Here is a 20,007-nt window from a genome sequence, read left to right on the forward strand (position 1 = left end):
AATCTCAACGAGGTTTGTCTGGTAAAATAAAGATTAAATAAAAAAAAAAGAAATAAAAAGTGCTCAAGATAATGCGGCAGATACCGTGCATACAAAAAAGGAACTGAAAAATATTGGTTGTGCGATGGACAACTAGATATAAAATTGTTAAACTTCATAGATACTTTTATTTATTACAGTTAGGATTTTTAACGTGACTGAGTGTGTGTGTACTCCGTGCACCCGCACTTCCCCCAGACGGCCGGCAGGGGGCGCAGCGGCGTCTGGGTCACAGCGCCTCGGATGCGGCGGAGCTGACGGCGGTCACGTGACCCGCTGGTTGCTGTTGGTGAGTTTTCCCCCATTATGGCGGAAGGGCCAGCCGTGCGGATGGACCGTCTCTCCCACTCCGATGCTTGTTTTGTGTCTTGAGGGAGGGGTTTTATTTTTATTTTTTTTTACATTCCCCCGCCGCCGCCCGCCGCCCGCCCAGCTAGCCTGCTCTCGCGCGTGTCGACGGAGCGATGGCGGACCGCGGCGTGGATCTGTCCGCCCTGCCGAAGGAGGTTCGAGACCAGTTGGCGGAGTTGGACCTGGAGCTGTCTGAAGGTAAAGCCGGGGAGGGGAGGAGGGGGCAGACATGGGGAGGGGATGCTGGGACACATTTCTCCGGCGGGCTGTGTTTGTGTGTGTGTGTGTGTGTGTGTGTGTGAGAGCCGCCTGGGCCGGTCCGTCCTCCGGGTCCACTTTTGAATGGCAGCAGGCAGCAGGCTGGAGCTTTGTGCTTCTGCTGCTTCTGCTGCTGCTGAACAGGATGTAGACTCACCAGCTAGCAGAGCATGACAAGCAGCAGGAAGAGAAAGGCTCCACACCATTGTTTCCTCCATCTCACTCTGGCCTGATTTACAGACGTGTCTCTACCAGTTGAGTGTCAGGTCTTAGTGTTTGTCTGGGCTTTGACCCCCTGCTGTCCTCTCTCTCTCTCTCTCTCTCTCTCTGTCTGTCTCTCTCTCTCTCTCATCTGGATTTGAACATCACACATGGCCCCTGTCATGGTGCCTGTGCCGAGCTTCACATCACTGTTGCCGGTGTTGAAACGCAGTGGTCAGGCCCTCCAGTCGTCTCCAGTGAGTCCAGGGATGACCGTCAGTAATTTGCACAACGTTGTGTTTGACCTCAGTGACATTCACTGGAGAGATCAACACCCTGCGTCGCAGATATGCGGCGTGCACCTGTGTAAACCTGGCTCTGCTCAAATTATAGCTTTGTCTAACCCGCCGTCTTGATCTCACGGGACTCTCGCCTTCGGTCCGGGACTCCACCGAGCGATCTGGAACCTGGAATGGTTTAATGGTGATGGATATTGGTTCACTTGCATGTGGGATTTTATTCATACAAAGCATTGACCAGCTCGGTCCCCCGTCCCCCCACCCCCCCCAGAGCAGCTGTTGGCCCCTCTACACCATGAATGACACCCTGTCACATCCCTGACAGCGTCGCCCCACAGACTGTACGTCCAGCTGACTCCGCTCCTACTGTAATGTGACCTCTCGCTGTCCGTTTGTCCACGGCGTTAATAATGCTCTCTGATTTTTTAGACACATGGGTGTTTTGATATCCCTTGTGTGGTTATTGTGTCCCTCCCCCATGTTGGCAGACAACACTCCCTCCCCTCTGAGACCTCAGGCAACACCTGTGTGGTCATTTACATGGCTTTAATGTTTCTTCATTTTAAAGCACCTTGTCCATGATGTGTTTCTACCAGCAGGTCACAGTGAATCTTGTGACAGAGAACACATCAAGTACCTGAATCTAAAGTCGGTGTGTCAAAATCCTTTTAGTTTAGGGTTACAGGTGTCAAGGCCCGTAGGTCAAAACCGTCCCACAGGAGACTCCAGTCCGTCCTGCCAAACAAATGGTCCAAATCTAAAGGGGTCATATGATGCAAAATTTACTTTCTAATGGTTTTCCAGCCGTAATAATCGTCCCCATACAGTCTGTCCTCTCTCATTGGCTTGTTTCAGTTTTTAAAAAGTGTGTTGCTCCAACGAGCCAATCAAAAATCAAACCCTATATAGTGTCATCAGGGGTTCAGCCAATCCCAATCAAGGTAGGCCCTCCCTTTGACCCTCCCACAATGGGCATGTGTGGGCAGAGCAAGTCCTGCTCACACAGACACAGCAGATTCTGAATGCAGCTCCTATGAGCCAATATTCAAATAGACGAAAATCAAGGAAAAGCTGGATTTGGGGCAAGAAAACTTAGAATACAAAGTTTTGGACCAACGAGACCCATGTGAAAGTGTTGAAAAACTGGATGATATCACCCTTTCAAAATAAAACAGATTTTTGTTTTCTTTTTCAAAGCAAATTTCCTTAAGAGTAGCAGACACAACACAGCGCTGAGACGCGAGCTGAGATATCGGTGGCGCTGCCATGAAAGCTGGCAAACTAACGTCAAAGTCACTGTCAGGGTGAGTTTGTTAAAATGCGCGAAATCACATTTAAATAAAGATCGGTCATGAACAGCTTGAAAACAAAGTCCAACCCAGATTAAACAATGCAAAGCCGAGCAGAGTAATCAAGAGAATTAGTTACCGTTCGTACTTTGTGACTTCACCTTGTGGGTCAGATTGAACCATCATGTCCCTGAAGGACATGTTGCTCCAGGCCTTAGTGGGTTAATACAAACTAAGGATGCACAGTTTGAACTGCAGTACATCAGGATCATTTAGCTCAAAAAGCTTCATATAATGAGGAACGTGAGCTGGGATTAGACCGTCGTGAGACAGGTTAGTTTTACCCTACCGATGATGTGTTGTTGCAAAAGTCAAACCCTAAATCAAAATATCTGCATGTCAGACACTGGAAATGAACAGAAATCATGGGAAAGATCCAGAACAATACAGCGTATGATATGTAGGTCACCAGCCAAAGTTACTGTCCTTCAGCATGTTGCGACTGGGCTGTGACTTATTATGATCTGGAATTGGCATTCGCGAAAGTGGTGAGAGCCGCTGCTGCAGACATGTCGACACCTGGATCAATGATTCAGATTTGCATGGAAATAATGCATCAGTTTCTAGAAGAAGAGAAAATCCCGAAGCAACCCTGTGATGTTGACGCAGAAAACGAGAAACTTTTTGTCCTGCCAACACCACAGGTTTCTCTTCGACCATGGCTCTCATTAGATTACACCTGTCTGGTTATTATTGTGGCGAGGAAAAGGGAATTATACCCCGTTTACATGACGCGTTTGTTTCAGAAAGGTTTCGCTTTTGCATGTCGACGGTCTGTTTGCGTCCTGTGACTCTCGACTATACAACTATCAAAGTCCCGGGAGAATATCGCCATCGATGTTACTGTCATCTGCTCGTGCATGTAAAGAACTATTTACTACGGCCCTGGTGCGCGTGCGCAGTGGCAGCGTCTCCGCCGTCCCCACGGAGACCGAGTCCGAGCCCGAGCGTTTCCAGAAAGTTGCGTTTTCGCCCGTTTCCAAGGAGATGGGAGTAGGAGCATTTTCAAAAAGTCGTGTTTTCAGTGGCTCCGAGCACCGCCGTGGTATCGGAGACCCAAAACGCAACAGAAATTTAGCGTTTTCCACAGCGCGTGTGTCGCCTCAGTGTTGCAGCTTTGTTTTGACTGCTGCGTTTCCTGGTTTCATGTTTGTATGTATATTAATTGCTCACTCCTCTATAATGGTACGCACGCCTTTAATGACCTTGCGGGCAATATTTCCTCGACTCAATGACGAGCCCCGATCCAAAACCAAGTGGAAATGCCTGTTCCTGCGTTGCCGGGATAAGAACACAGGCCTGCCAAATGGCCTCTTAAAAAACAAGTGAGTTGTGCTAGCCCCCTGTGACCATGGGGACACAATGAGGACCATTCAGCTGGGCCGAGCCGCCGCGGCCAGGAGCTCCGCTGCCATTTAGGCCTTTCAGCTGAACTCGGTCTTTGTGTGCACGTTGGAATGAACTGCCTCCATATGAAGAGGAGGGAGGGGCCGCGGAAATGACGTGTGACGTGCACTCCACCACCTCCCTGCTCCACCTGGGCGTTTAACCCCCCCCCCCCCGATCACAATTTGTCAAGTGCGTAGTAAAGAAAACCAAATCTGTTGACCCAAAGAAATTCTGATTCCGTTTGAGAATTAGCAGCCGGTGGTTGAGACCAAGGTGCTATTTTTAAAATCATAACACTGCTTGGAATAATTGGAGGTCTCTCCCAGTGTGCTTGTTAGTCTTCCAACTCGGGAACACTTTCTGTATGTCTGAACTGGGAGCACAGATGACTGCCGGTTGCTTCTTTTTAGGCCAGTCAGAACTAGGTTGCGTTGGTTCTGTGTGCCCGAGAGGAAAAGGTCCTCTTGCAGAGGCTGCCAGCTCTGATGTGGGCCCAGTCCCGACTAAGCATCCTTCTTTTTGACCTTACTCATCAGTGACGGCGTGTAGGACGCAGCCCGACGGGTCCTTGAGGATCACTCTGCCATGATGCATGAAAACGGCCCTTGTCGCTTGTCGTATTATTTATGAATGGCCTCTGGAGCAGACGCTTTCCTTCTGACGCAAAGTGCCTATTTTGACACAGGCATGTGATGGATACTTCCTCAAACATCAGTGCGTGCAACGCTGAGATCTTGTTTTTGTTCCAGGCACAAAAAAGGGGAATAAACGTCGCTTCCTCCCGCCGATGGAGACCATAGAATTTTTACCCTAACGACTGCAGATCTTTCGACACCAGCAGTGCTGTTACTACAATCAAATGTTTGCACGCTTCAAATTTGAAGAAGTACAGTGAGATGGATATTATAGCTTCTTTATTGCAGCGGCATTAAAATAGTACTCTTTAGTTTCATGTGTCTATAGTTGACAAAGCTTGGGGGGGAAGAGAAGAGATAATAACATGCAGTGAACGCGCCCAGCTGACGGAACCGGAGAAACATTACAATTATAGACTGTTGGAAGACCATGAGGAATGTAAACTCATGTTTATCTCATGAATCAAATAGTTTTCTCGTGTTTTTTTTTTTATATATAGAACAGTATTCTATAATTAAAAAGGAAAATGTGTGTTGCTGGATGTCCTTGACATACTTTCAAGTCGGGAACTATGAACCAGACTGAGCTGACATGAGTTTATTGTCACAGTGTGTTTATAAGGAGGGCTGCTGAGCAGTAAAAATGATTTCTTGCTGCTCGCTGGTTAATTTATCCCACTATTTGTTGCCAGATTTGAAAGAGGTTGAGTTTTCGCATCCTGCCATGTTATTTTTTTTTCTGTTTAGTTATTGTGGAAGATTTTTTATGTGATTGTCGACTAGAACTTCAAAAAGCAGACGGCATCATGTTCCTCGGAGCTCTGGACCCCGGGCCTGAGGGCCGGCAGATGGTGGGTTCCTTTTGGCAGGAGTCTTTCATTATGTGTGTGTATATACAGTATGTATGTGTGTGTGTGTGTGTGTGTGCACGCGTGTGTGTGTGTGCTTTTGACATAATAATGTTTGTGTGAATGGCTAATGATGGCTGATGTCCCGTTTCCTCCTCCAGGCCTGTGGTTGGCTGAATTATTCACACGCTCTCATTATGTAGCAGGAACCCCGAACAGAACGGTGTGGGTGTGTGTGTGTGGTTCGTCAGCGTGACTTCTTTAGGTTCCCCGGGTACAAGCTGAGGCATGTTAAAACAGAAAAAAAACTTTAACTTGTGCCAGAAGCTATATTGACATCCCACTCATCAACTCCGAAAACCGACACATTTCTGGTGTGTGAAGCTCAGTTTTTACTTGTTGAGCCCAACCAGGCTGTGAGGGTTGTCGAAGTGTGTGTGTGTGTGTGAGAGAGAGAATGAGTGAGTGAGACCGATGCTCGACCAGCGACCTGTCCGGGCTGTAACCTGCCCTTCACACGGTGTCAGATGAGATTAGCTTTAACTATACTGGAGACAACAAAGGTGAAGTTCACTGAATGGAGGAATGTAGAACCAAAGAAAAAAACACCAAACAGTCCTTCTGCTTTTAATCACGAGAGGTCTCACAGTCATGAAATTCTTGGTAATAAAAAGCAGTTGATTTTATAAACAAACAAAAAAAAAAAAGTCAACATAGATAACGTGTGATAACGGAAACCACATGAGAAAGAAGTTCTGCACAGATGCTTCGATGAACAAGCAGCGAGAAAACATGCCTGTGAGGAAAACGTTTCTCATCCTCGGCCCCGTTTACACAACGTGAAAACGTGTTGTCCCTCCCCCCCGTTTCCACGGAGATGGAGTCGGAGCATTTTCGAAAAGAGCCACCATGGGAGCTTTTCTCAAAAAGTTGCATTTTCAGTGACTCCGACCTCCGTTATCGTGTAAACGGACACAAAACGCAACGAAAGTTTTTCATTTGAAAACGTTGTGACTAACAAGGTGTATATTTCCATATATATGGCAGGGGGATGGAAAAAAGACATTCCTCTCCTCGTATAACAAGCACACACGTCATTTACCAGATGGTCTCATTCATTGAGACGTCACCTTCCTTCTCTGTCTTTAAAGACTTGACTACACTAAATATTGATCAAGTCCATTAATACGTGAGTAAAACAATCATGAAGACAAATACACGTCTAACCCACTTTTGAATGGTGAAACTGGCACAGAGTCCGTTCTTACTGCTTCACAGGGCATTTACTCTTCGTGGAAACGCGCGTGTTGATGGTATATCAGCCCACTGATGTCTAATAGATATTTTCGACCAGCCCCAGGTGCAAACATGTAGGTGGACAGACACGTAGAAGAAGAGCAAGTGTGTCTGTGCAAAGTAATGTTAGCACGACACGTGTTCTATTTAAGCACGTTAAAGTAACAGTTGAATGAAATGTGACCTGTTTACAGGTGAGGGGAGGCCCGGCACCCTGTCACGCCAAACACGTGTGAGTCACTGCAATTAGGTGTGTCCTCTTCTCCAGGGCACGTCCATCCACCACAAAGTGAAAGAACCTGTTTAAGCCTCTGAGCTTATCGGTGTGATGCAAACAGTGACTCATCAGGAGTGAAGAATGACTGTAGTTTTCATGGTAGTCCACCGTTTCTCCTCGTTTGCAACACACACTTCCCGGGTGTGAGGTTCAGGCGGCTGTGACGCCGCTCAGTGAGTCAGCCACAGAGTCTCGGTTGTGACACAACCGAGGATGTTGACTGATGTACACACTGATCTGTCGGCCGAGTCATAACTTAAGAGTTTGTGCTGCCGTCTATTTTTTTAGTTTCGGGAGCCGATGCAGGGACCCTCCAATCTACCGCCGGGCTTTATCCACCGCCCGGCGGTCCACGTGATTGTGCTAATGCTCAAGAATGCTCTTGTGAATATAAATAGACCTGGCTGGCAAGACAAATTCGCTTTCATGCCTGAGGACGAGAAAACAAGCATCTCTTTGACACAAAAGCTCCTCCATTATTGCAGCGGAGGAGGCCTCCCTCTCAAAGTCCTCAGGAGTCGCTCCGAAGTGTGTGTGACATGTCTTTGGTGCTGAGGCGAGCAGACAGAAGCCAGTGACAGACACACACCTCCGCCAATGCCTGGCTGCTTCATGTGGGTCGCCGTCACCCCCACGGGTTGTGTGTGAAATGCCACGGCCCGTTTAGAAGTGCCCCGCTTCGACCCCGCCGCCTGCTGCCTGACCTGCGCAAAAAGTTGGTGAAAGCGTGTTAATTATAAAAGTAGATTTAGATGTTTTTCACATCTTGCCCAGAAATAACAGACACTCACCCAGAAGGCCATTTAGGTTTTCAGACTGATTACTTAAATTGTTTTGGCTTCATTTCATGCTGAGCACACGCAGTGATGAATGGACAGCAGCCTTCCGTCTACAATGCGTCGAGCGTTACTTGGCTTTGTGAGTGCAAATCCACTGCACGGGTCATCCGCCGGTGTGTTCTCGAAGGTGAGGTTGCTAACTTCTTAGAGAAAAAAAAAGCAATATGAGTGCTGAAAAAGCATGTTGTGGTGGTGGAGAGGAGAGGGAAGCACGCTTGTAACCAGAAGTCTGCTGGTTCGATTCCTACAGCTAACGGTTCCTGTGCCAAGGTCCTCACTGCTCCGGAGGGCCAGAACATCGCAAATTAAAAGGAAAAAAGAGAAAATAATCCATATATGAAGGTTTATTTGGTGCTTTGGATTTCCAAAAACATGGACTCTTCGGTAATAAAGTGACCTCACCAATAAAACGTTGACTTAAAATCTCCCTTTTGTTAATTTTCATCTCATGAAGTGACCAAACTATAAGCCAAAGACTATAAACCTGGTGTCTGCTATAAATCCTCTTAGCCTTTGTCTCACTGACCGCCTCTCTGCCTCTCAAGCCCTTCAGCTGATCAGCCACAGCTGATCATTACAGGCTTTGAAGAGGGTGTGAGGAACATGAGGTATTTTCTCAGCAGCTGGTCAGTTTCTATATCTGAAAACACAGGCCTGCATCACAGGAAGGGCTGATGGGAAACCGTAGATCAGGGGTAAAGCAGACTAGCTGTTGATGTACAATGAAAGTTTCCAAAAAGGTCACCTACGTTTCATTGGGGGGGGGGGGTGTTCCAGTCAAAATTGGATATGTGCCACATTCGAGTATTTCCTTTCCTAATTCTCATCGGGAGCCAAAGTGTTATCAAAAAAAAATAAAAAAATTCCCAGTGAATAGAAACTCTTCAGGAAGCCTCTCCGGCAGGCTGATGTGTATCTCCCTCCTCGGCCTCTCAGAACACATTGTGCTGCAGCTCGGCCTCTGGCCGTGGACCCCTTTAATTCAACTCCCCAGAGAACGAGGTGAAACAAAGGCCCTGAACGCACACAGAAAGGGTGTGGCTCCAGCCTCCTAATCCTGAACTGTCAATAGAGCGGGTCTCTGTGCAAACCCATAAATTGCACGTTGAGTGTTTTGAATGGAAGCGTTCGGTTGATGTTGTGACGGTTCCTCTTGACAGTGCAGGCCTCAGTCATTTCCTGGGAGATGAGCTCAAACTGGTTATCTGCCTGTGAGCTTGATCTGTGGTGTTATGAACTGTCGGTACAATTATAGGACTGCGTTTTGCGGTGTTACTGCTCAGACTCGGAGGGTTTATAGAGAGATATGCCACATGTCGCAGCAAGTATTGTCAGTACATGAAGACACAGTTCTTCTCACATGACATCAGGAGGTCCTCTGAAAACTCGTGTCATGAAAGTCACGAAGAAAGAGCCACTAAACTTAAATTCACATCTTCACTATTCCTAATAAAACGTATTTGGACCCGGTGTTCATGCTTGTTGGCGTAAACAGATCGAGAAACTTTTTTTTTTGCCCCAGGTGTTTGGTGTCGTCACTTGAGTGTGTCATGTCTGGTTTCATGTAATTATCCCTACAATAATTACTGCTCCTTTATTTGATCGCAACCTTAAACCAGTTTCTTTTAGTCTGTGTCATCATGAAAAAAAACAAAAAAACCTTACAAAACATCTTGCTTCAGCCACTCAAACCACCTGAAAGTTATGTTGGGAGTTCACGACATTCACACACCAGAGTTTTTGGAAAAGCCGTTTCACATGAGAATGACAGAAAACTTGGAATAGTAGGCCACATGTTTCTACTATAGTCACTATATTTACCTGACCCATTTTATCAATGGCCAAATGGACGAGACAGGCTTTAAATCCCTTTGACAAATAAAAAATATGGGAAATACAAACTTATGACGTCACCTAGTATGAATATTTAATACACAAGTCAGAATGACCATACTTTAAGATAAGTTGGTACGCTGTCTGTTTATTTTCTCTACCAGATGCACAACACTTTCGATTGCAACACCTTCCTCCATCAGTTTGGTCACTTCCCTTTCCTGTGCTTATCCTGCACGGGCTCAAAACCAAACCTCCCAACACAGGGGTGTCAAACACACATCGGTTCAGGGGCCTCATGCGCTCCAATTTGATCTTGAGTGGGCCCGACTGAGTCTTCGTGATGGAAACATCCGATTTGAGTCTCTTGCGGGCCGGTTTTGACCTGCGAGCCTTATGTTTGACACCTGTGCCGTACAGTCTCGTACCTGCAGTTCCACTTGTGGTGAACAGTTTGCTTTAACAGGGCATTTCGTCACCCCCCCCCACACACACACACACATTCCTGTGATGTTACTCCTCTTTGAGTGTCTCCACGTATTGAGAGCCATCATTTCCCATCTCGATGACAGGCTGTTTTAATGATGGCACGTGGTGGGTGGTATGAGGTCAGGACCATGCGCTGTCCTCGGTGTGGAGCGTCGGCCAGAAGGTCTGTGGTTTCTGCCTCAGCTGTAGACTCGTCACCCAGAATCAAAGTGTTCTCAGAGGCTCCTCGTGGCTTGTTATGAGCTTATAAAATTGATTTAATAAGTCGGGCAGCCTGGCTAACGTCGCCATGTCCTTTAACTATGGGCAATTAAACTGAGTCAAGCATCATGATTTGTGTTTTTATCATCTCGAGCTGAATGCAACACGGACATTATATTGCTGTTCTTGCTCTTGATATGTGGAGCACGTTGACAGTGTATTGTCTTGTGTACCCGCTGACAACATGTTGGTGCAACAGATGACAGCTCAGTTGACTGAGAGGGCTCAGTGAACCTCAGGTCGGCACTGTGACCCCTCTATCTCTTAACTACGACCCTGCTGCAGTGAAACCTGACGCCTCTGGGTCACTCTCACTCCTCAGAACACTGCGGTTACCCAGCAATGCTGCAACACTCGTCTGTCATGCAGCCCGAATACTCCTCTGCTCTGTATTTCTTCTTTTTACAGTGTCTTGAATGCAGTTTGAGTCATGCTGATTACCCTCCACAAGGTTTAAATAATTTATATCTGACGGCGAAAGAGACAAAAAAAGAAAACCTTGTGTGGGTCAACAAAAGTGATTCTTTGTCAATGTGGGGATTCATTTGAACAATACTAATGGTAGTTCTAAACTTTCTTTGGCATTTCCCAGAAGAGAAGTTGGAAAGAAAAAAAAAAAGCAAGTGTTGAACTAATACATTTTGTGTAGAGAATGCTGCTCACCGAGATCACATGACATGATTTAGAACTTCTCTCAGCCTGTTGATTCTGCATAGATACACTCATTTAAAATGAAAAGAATAAGCTCTGGTGTTACTAATAGTTTACATGTTTGAATTTTTTACGCGTCATTATTCAATATGTGCTGCTTAGACTTCTTAAAGTTTTATATCGTATGGAAAGAAATCGTTTTTGTTTTGTTTTGGCAAATGTTGCTGACTCGGGACTAAACCAAAAGACGCCTGTGAGACGGCTCTCAACTGTTTACCAGCCCTATCAACTGTGGTGAAGTAATGTGCTCTGAATTTATCTAACTGCTCGTCACTGCCAAGACCGTACAACCTGCCTCTTTCTGTCCTTTGGGAAACACCGTGACCTAAATTAGTCTGGGAAAGTATATTAGCCGCCGAGAGTGTCAAACGTCATTGAAGGATTAAGGAGTTGGTTGTACGACCCAGCTTACAAGGTGGACCAAACAAAAGTGTGCCATCTCTTCCTTGCTATCGAGAAAAAGGGTATAGCTGAAGTTTGAATGCGTCTGAAGCCTTCACTGTACCGGCGCAGCCGGCTGAAGACGTCAGCCAATATAAAATGCACAATGTAATCGAGGTAATGGAGGAAGTAGGGCAACAGTCCCACTGCACTCAGGCTGAATGTGACCGCGTTAAAGGCTTGGGAGGAGCATTAGTTTTATTTCTTTGGCAAAAATAACTTTGAAGATGCTGATTGTTCAGTCTGATTGTGCTTGAGCCCCACAGAAATGTTTAACGTGGAGTTCATGTTGTGCCAGATCTTTATTTTGTTCCTCAGAAGGACCAGCACAATTGAGCTGAAGTGTTTTCATCCGGCACAGGAAGGTGGGCTGTCGCGCTCCACTCGGGGCGGGGTTAAGCTCTCTGTGGGTTTCTGAGCGTCACAGAATGTGTCTCTTGTCTTTTTCTTTGCTTCTTGTAGTTTCCTGTTAGCGAGCCTTGATTCTGTGTCACCACCGTCGCTCGCACGGTTTCATTTCCAGTTTTCAGTGAACTCCCCTCATCTGTTACATCCTCTGTGGCTCGCACCCCATCAGTGCTCCCAATACCCACCGCAGCTTGGCAAAGTGTGAGGTGTTACACGTCTGTGATTGTAAGCTGTTGAATCACACACCAACATTTCATTTTTCACTCTGTGCTCAACAGGATTAAGGATTATTGTATCGTGTTGCATTGCCATCATATCCACTAGCAGGAAATGCGTCACACCAATTAGGGTCCCAACAAACGTTTTCTTACACGACAACGGTGCTCGGAGCCGCTGAAAATGCCACTTTTGAAGAATAGCCCCCAAGGTGGATCTTATCCAAAAAAAAAAAAAACTTTGACTCCGTCGTCATGTAAACGGTGGAAAACGTTCGGGCTCCGTCCATGGGCGGAGTAAATGGTTTTCCTACACATGTACAAGTAGATAGACAATAACAACAATGACGGCCTCCAGAGTGCCATGACAAGGAATGCCCCGATCCACTTTTTTTTTTACTTCCGATCCGATACCTGAATTTGGATATCTGCCGATACCGATACTGTTCAGATACCAGACCTCTGTTTGCTTTAATATTACTATTATCATTATTGTTGATTTTATATGAGGTTGTAATAAACTCCTCTCTACAGGCAAGTAGGAAATATATGAACGTATGCATGTATTCTCCCAAAAGGCAACTTCAGGTTAGTATAATGAAGAAAATGAAGCAGTACAAACTATTTTTGTTCAATTTGGACAATGTGGGGGTCTGCCGGACGTCATCATCTCATAAAAAACTTGTTTTCGCTTTAAAACCTCTGAATCACTTTATTAATCTGTGGGGAAATTCTTTAGCAACGCAGCACAGACAGATCAGAAATCTTTCCTGAAGAAACCATGCGTTTTCACTTGAAACGTCGTGTAAACAGGGCCTCAGTCCTTCATGACATGATGATTGGATGGTAACTCATAAAAGATCAAATTACTGCATACTTTCATGAATCATCACTGCCCAACTTATTGTGATTAATGGCACCTACCCTATCCTGTGCAGGCCTCTTCAATCATGGCTGAATGAGTCGGTTAACTGTCGGGACCCGCTGAGTCCATCCTTCATCCAACTAAACACGCACACACCAAAAGAAAAACTGCATCCAATCTCCAGGGGTGCTTGTGTCAGAGGAAAGTTCACTCCCCCGGCCTTTTTCTCAGCCGGCCGGCACATTTCCTCAGCTATCCAGGGATCACTTCATCCTCCCTGTCTGCCTGAGAAACCCCCACATGGACTGTCCGAGTCTCCCGGGAGTTGTAGGCCTGGTTTTAGAGTGGGAAACATTGGTCTTAGGGTTGGGAGGGTTACGTACAAATGTTTGAATCACTACCCAGAAATGAACGACCCCCCCCCCGCTGAGTAAAATAACTTTGTTCTGCACATTCCTCAGGGTGCTTATTCAGTTTCTGTTGATTAACAAACTCCAGATCTTTATATCGTATAACCAAGATCCACAGCAGTAGATGTTTTCCTCGCAAACATAAGGAGAGAAAATTAACATTCGTATAGGCTAAAAGACCCATCGCTTTACTAAGCTGGTTCAGCTGTGGTGTTAATGAATTTCCTAATGCGGACTAGTGGAATGTGTGTTTCTCATCTAACCACTTCCTTTTCAGTGTCACTGTAGGAATAAAAAAGCCCCTCTCATCTCCCTCAGCTAATGACCAGGTGTCATTAAATGGCCTTGGTGTCAGACTCGGTCATTTGCATTTCCTGCAGAGTGATATTTACCCCTGTTCTCAGCACAGTCTGTCCATTGTTTCTGCATTTCTGCTCAGAGTCGCTATAAATAAGCTCCTGTGGGTGACGTTAGTTCCTCCATTCTCAGCCCCTGTGTTTATTTACATGTCAATGTAAGATACTGAGCATCTTCCTGTGTCTTATTTCTGTGGTTGCGTTACGTGTCTTCACAGTGAGTCGCTGGCGATGGTTCTTGCACAGATTATACGTTCGCAGTCACCTTCGTCACAGACTGATGAACACACAGTTTGATCCAGACGTGCCGTTGGCTACCCGCCCCTAATTCAGGCATTTGTTTTTATTTATTTATTTATTGTCATCTATGCTTCTTCACAAATCCACATAATCTGTCAGAATGGATGTAATCTCAGATTACAGATTAGGATAGAGCCGCGGCCCTGTGAACTCTGGATGGTTTTCATGTGGGGAAAGAGAGGGTTTATTTACAGCGACCGGCGTAATCCTGGCAGTTACCCTTGTTGGTGTGAATGCATGTTAAGGTTAATTGTATGTGCGTGTGCCTGCGTGTGCGTGCGTGCGTGTCCGCAGGGAAAGGAACTGACAACCTGAGGCAAGAGGAAACTGGGGGCGACACTCATGTCACTTGCTAATCTGCCATCAGTAATTACACAGCTCTCGCTTGATCGAGTCGCTCGTCGAAACATCCATCATCCATTGAAGGCTGGGTACACACACATGCACACACACACATGCACACACACATGCACACACACACATGCACACACACATGCACACACAGACAGACAATTACAGGGTTTTCAAATATTACTTTTTCGTTTTTTTTTTTTTTTTCAGAGCTGTGGGAAGTAATCTGTGCTTGCAGAGGGAGAACATGCAAACCCACCCAGAAAGACCCCAGAGAACATTTCATTATGTGTGTTGTCATGTGTTTTTGCAATAAAACCTTAACAATGGCGAGTACACGGACAAAGTTGGTTTACTGTTACGACAGACTCTCAACTATAAAACTACCAAGATCAGCGCAGAAGAACTATTCACTATGGTCATGGTGTGTATGCCAAACTGTGTTAAAAAGGTGATGGCTTCCTTGGAGTTTTTACAATTTGCTCGGTCATTACCTGGGCCGGACTGGAGCCTCTTGTGGGCCGGTTTTGGCTCGCGGGCCTTATGTTTGAAACCTCTACCTTGGATCTAAACACACAGTAGTAAGTACAGGAGGGTTTCAGGCATCTCTATAGCAGCGATGTGCTCCGTGTCTGCCAGTGCCACCCCACGTTAAATAACACAGAGTGAGCGGACATTGTACAGATGCAACGTCCTGGAGCGAGAAGTAAGAGAACCGACGCTGTGTTTTTAGTCAAGATAAACATGCAAATGCCAGTGGACAGGGCCGCTGACTCAGCGCCTCCATCCACACATGTAAATGTTCTGTGATCTTTAACGTACACGGCTGGCGCTGGTGCAACTGTGTGCGATGTTTGTGTTTTGATGGGTCGGCGTTATCTGCCCAGTCCAGACCCTCCCATCACCTTCAGCTCGTAGTTCATCTTTTGCTTTCTTTTAGAAAATGTGTTACGATTACCAGACAGATGGAAAACTTTGGCATTCAACAGTGTTTCATTATGCTTCTATATTTCTTTTTCCACACGCCCTCTGATGAGCGCTAAGAAGCAGAATTGTGGTATGAGAGTTGGCAGCAGGTGTTTCTGCCATTGAAAGAGTAGCTCGGGAGCACACTGACGTTGTTGCCTTAGTTTTATGTAAATGGATGATGCAAAGTGCTGTTTGTTGACAGTGGCAGCTGGGATTAAACTGCTCTCAGTATTAATTTCACCCACGGCTGAATGGCTCCAGGCACGCAAAAGGTTTTCGGTGTTTCTTCTGCTGAGGATTTGTGCCCGTTCATTGTGTTTTAGTCTGTATTCCCCTCACACGGTGCCCTCCGAGAGCCGTAACCTCAGCCTTTCCTCCCCGAAGAGCTCAGGCCCGTTACTCATCATGTGTTCGCCACTGATGTGGTTTTACCGTTCCTCTTAGGGTTTGTTTAACAGAGCCCAATGTGGCCTGTCGGTAACATCAACCCTCGAAACAAAAAATGTAAAGTGAATCAACTGCAGTCACTTAGATGAGTCAACGTTTCAGCTGTTTGGAAAAAGTCTTGTAAACAAATTCTGTGTAGTCAGACCTCTGGGTGACGACGGTCTGGTGAGAACCCCTCATGTTTCAGAAGTTCACTATGTTGCAGTAACACACACTTTATGGTCACTCATCCCAAATTTCACCGAAAAATAAATCACCAATACCTGCAGTCGTGTTATATGTGAAGCACTTTGTGTGTGTTTACACGATTCGATTAATTCATCTAAACTGAGTAAACTCAAACATTTACAACCACAGATTCAAGGATATCCAGATGCATTACCGATGGTCCTCCCAAACTTTACAGCGTCAGTATTTACTTGCACAGTGTTGTAACGGTCAGCACTCTCACCTCACAATAAGGAGTTTATATGTTCTATCCAGGTGGGCTTGGGTCTTATTTAGGTACTCCAGTTTCTTCCCGCTGTCCTTTTCATATGTGTTTTCAGTTCATTTCTGGCTCTAAAGTTGGTTTAAATGTGAATATATGACTGCCTTTTTGTGTTTTCCCTGTGATGACGGGGTGACACGTCCACAGTGTTCCTGATTTCACCTCGTAGAATCACTTAACGCTTCTAAGAACTCTTAATTAACCCTTGAATAGTTATACGATGGATGGTCGTCACCTGCATCCATGTGATCTTCATAAAGTCATTAATATTGGAGATCTGATTGTATGTTTAGCAGGCTAAGAGTGCTGCTGGTGCAAATTGAATAATATTACTGTAAAATGTTTCAAAGAAAATCAGTCGAGGACACATAAGACTGAAATTACATGATTGGAATAAGTGTAATCAGTGATTTCATCTTTCGTGTTGAGTGCAGAGCACTGTACAGCACAACAGTTCACAAAACAAAAGGCTGGAATAAATGAGATAATACTGAGTCGGCGCAGATTAAAACTGGAGTGGTCGCTAATGCCTGATACTCACTTCACTGTAATTATGAGTGTCACTGTGGATGCAGCATGTGTGTGTGTTTATCCCCTCTGTGACCCTGCGCTGTCAGTTGTGAAAGGATCAGCCCTCTGTTTGAGTGTTCCTGAGGTCGGAGGTCAACGGCAGCAGTTTATAGGAGGAGTCGGAGGGTCACTGTCATCTTGTCTTGAATGTCACTGCGTCCGATGCGCTTCACACAAACCGAGCGATGGCTTATGGAAACAAGATCTTTTCGCTGACTTTGCATTTCATATATACACACACACACACACACACACACACACACACACACACACACACACACACACACACACACACACACACCCCCGCACGCTTTGCATTATGCTGAGCCGGTCCAGTATTTCCTCGGACTCAAACTTCCAGTCCCGGTTTGACACACTGACACACATTCCAGCACAGAGAGGGTCTTTAACGCCACTTTGCTCCAACCTCGTGCTGGATTCATTCCTCTCTGCACCGCAGCACCCTTTAACCTGCACCAGCTGTACACACACACACACACACACACACACACACACACACACACACACACACACACACACACACACACACACACACACTTCCTGCACCTCGGGGTAGCTTTTGGCCAGTGTGCCGGCTCTCCTGCCCAGTTGGCCCTTTCTGTTAGTTTGCTGTTTTCCAATCAGCACATTCCTGGTTCTGCAGACAGACACGGGGAGACGGTTTTGGCAGCGCACACACAGGGTGTGGTAATGCTCATATCCTGTCCCCTGACCTCACATTTCACACAGAATCACAGTAACTGTTCTGTTTCACCCACATTCTTGCTCTCCAGTCGTACAGCTTTGCTCTGTTTTGAAGCAGCTGTCACACACTTTGACTCGCCCCTTCATCGCTCAGTGTCTCGCTGCCATCCGTAGGGTCAGTGTGGTCGTGCCAATGCGTGCCTGTTGTTATCCCCCCCCCCCCCCCCCCCCCAACAACCCCAACACAGACTCTTCTCTGTCTGTGTTAATGACCACCCTCTCTCCATCTTTCCATCTCCTCCTCCTCCCTCCCTCCCCTCCGGCACCACTTGGGCACCAGGACTGGGCTTGGCAAACTCCGTCTCCAACAACAATGACACTCCAGTCCACTACAATCAATTTGCCGCTGATTGCTTCGCTTGCATGTCTGTCTGAGAGCATTTTCCTCTTCATAAACGAGGCTGCCGCTCGCCTCTGAGATGGAGGGAACAAAGAAGAAGAGAGTATAACATGCTTTCACTGCTGCGTTTCATCCTCCATAAGAAGTTTCTGAGCTGAAAGCTTCGCTTCAGCTTTCTTACAAACTTTCCTAACCTCCCTCATTTGATAGCATATGAAAGATTAAAGTTGGCATAAATCAATTTTGATCTCTATCCACTCCATCAGAGGAACTTTCTCACTGATTAGTTTCTCTCCAGAAAAACCCCGCTCTACTTTAGACAGTGAGGCGAGTGTGAGAAAACTTGAACAGTATCTTGAGTCAAACACAGACTCCCCACCCTGCGTCGGCTTATCCAGCCCCCCCCCCAACCTGCCGCTTGAACTTTGCCTCTCCCTCCGTTCCTATTTTCTTTCCATTGTTATTTTATTCACACTGAAGTGAACCACATTCTCTCTCATTCTGGTGACTCCCACCATGTTTTTAATCGCCTCTTGTACCACAGAACTTCTCTGTTGAACAAAATGCACTAAATTTCATGTTTACATGCGTTATGCATTGAAATCTGAGCAATCAGATAGTTTACTGCACTCCGGTGGTGTTGACAACAGATTGTTTTAGTGTCAGAAGCACAAATAAATAAAGCAAACTTTGGTAGCAATTTGATCCAAGGCAAAAAAAAAAAAAAAACAGTTATTTGGAAGTACAAATAGGAACGCTCAAGAAGGCATCCTTAAGTATTTAATCAAAATCAATATCACTGATGCAACAGGGCAGCTGTGGCCAAGTGTTTTTTATTCAATCAGAAGGTTGCAGGTTCGATTCTCCCTCTCCCCCTTTCCACATGTTGTCCTTGATCAAGACTCTGAACCCCAAACTGCTCCCATTGGATGGATAGTGCACATTCTATTGTATTCTATTCTATGACTCAACATCATTCCATATCGCACGGGTAACTATAATAGTGCAGTCATCCTGCATTTAATCACTTTCTTATCTGAAAACATCCTCACTCGGTGTGAATGTCATTGTTTTTAAACATTCTTATCGCACAGCGCCTTTTCTGTTCAATGCAACTGCGCGTTTGGATCAAAACAAACGGTCTGAAGAGTGAGAGTAATACTTGTGTTCCAACACCACCGCGTTAAAACTCTGCACACGCCTCACGGGTGCTGAGATTTGGATTGATCTGTTTTAATTCAAATATCGTCCGTTACGTCATAACTTAACTGGCGTCCCCAGTCTCTTCATGTCCTGTTCTCAGCTTTTCCTCCTCTGAGCAGGTCTCGGTGTTGTCAGTGTGGAGGAGGTGTCGGATGGGGGGGGGGGGCGGGGGTTGAGGCTAAACAGTCTTTTGGCGAATTGCACTTGACATAGCATATGGCGTTATCACTGGACACAGAAGAAGGGGAATAACCCAGAGCCTGAGCAGGACTGTAGCGATGAGATTGTTTGTGTGTTCAACGGGTGTGTGTTTGGTAGTCAAGTAGATTGGGCGTTTTTTTTCCAGATTGTGTGTTTTGGGGTCCTGATTTAGTGGACTTTGTCATGCCTGTGTTGCTCTGTAACAAACTGTGGGAGGCCGGCCGGTCCAAGGCCGAGCGGGGAAAGGGGGGTGGCGCTTTGTGCGGAGTGGGAAAAAGGTCGTGTTTGGAGGTGTTGGAGCAGATAAATAGTTGTGTCCCATGTGAAACCTGTTCACATGGCTGTCCTCTCTGCTCTGCTCCCTATCCAGCCTTGAGCCTTCCTCACTGTTCCCTGCTAAGTGCAGTTATCTGCTAGTTGGAAGGATCTTGTTTGGGTTTCATAGCCAGGAGGAGGTTTTTGTGTGTGTGTGTTTTTTTTTTTTTAACACTAATCATATTTGTTCACAGCGGCTAAAGTAAGGCCAAACAATGGTTTTATCTTTTGGCATTGTTGTAAAGGGATTTAGCTGTTAACATGTGGAGTTGAGTAGATCTGGTTT

At 46.0% G+C, this 20,007-nt stretch overlaps 1 protein-coding gene across 1 annotated transcript in view; it reads left to right on the top strand.

The window, feature by feature from the left end:
• Nucleotides 1-345: 345 nt before the first annotated feature.
• Nucleotides 346-20,007, top strand: part of dip2ba (disco-interacting protein 2 homolog Ba) — a 38,699-nt gene continuing 19,037 nt past the window's right edge. Inside the window, exon 1 of the mRNA XM_080469749.1 lies at nucleotides 346-588. Within this exon, the coding sequence (XP_080325875.1) occupies nucleotides 504-588 (85 nt within the window). The 5' untranslated portion in view covers nucleotides 346-503. The remainder of the gene's footprint in view (nucleotides 589-20,007) is intronic.

Source organism: Lipophrys pholis (assembly GCF_963383615.2).
Source record: "Lipophrys pholis genome assembly, chromosome: 8".
In the NCBI taxonomy this organism is placed as follows: Eukaryota; Metazoa; Chordata; class Actinopteri; order Blenniiformes; family Blenniidae; genus Lipophrys; species Lipophrys pholis.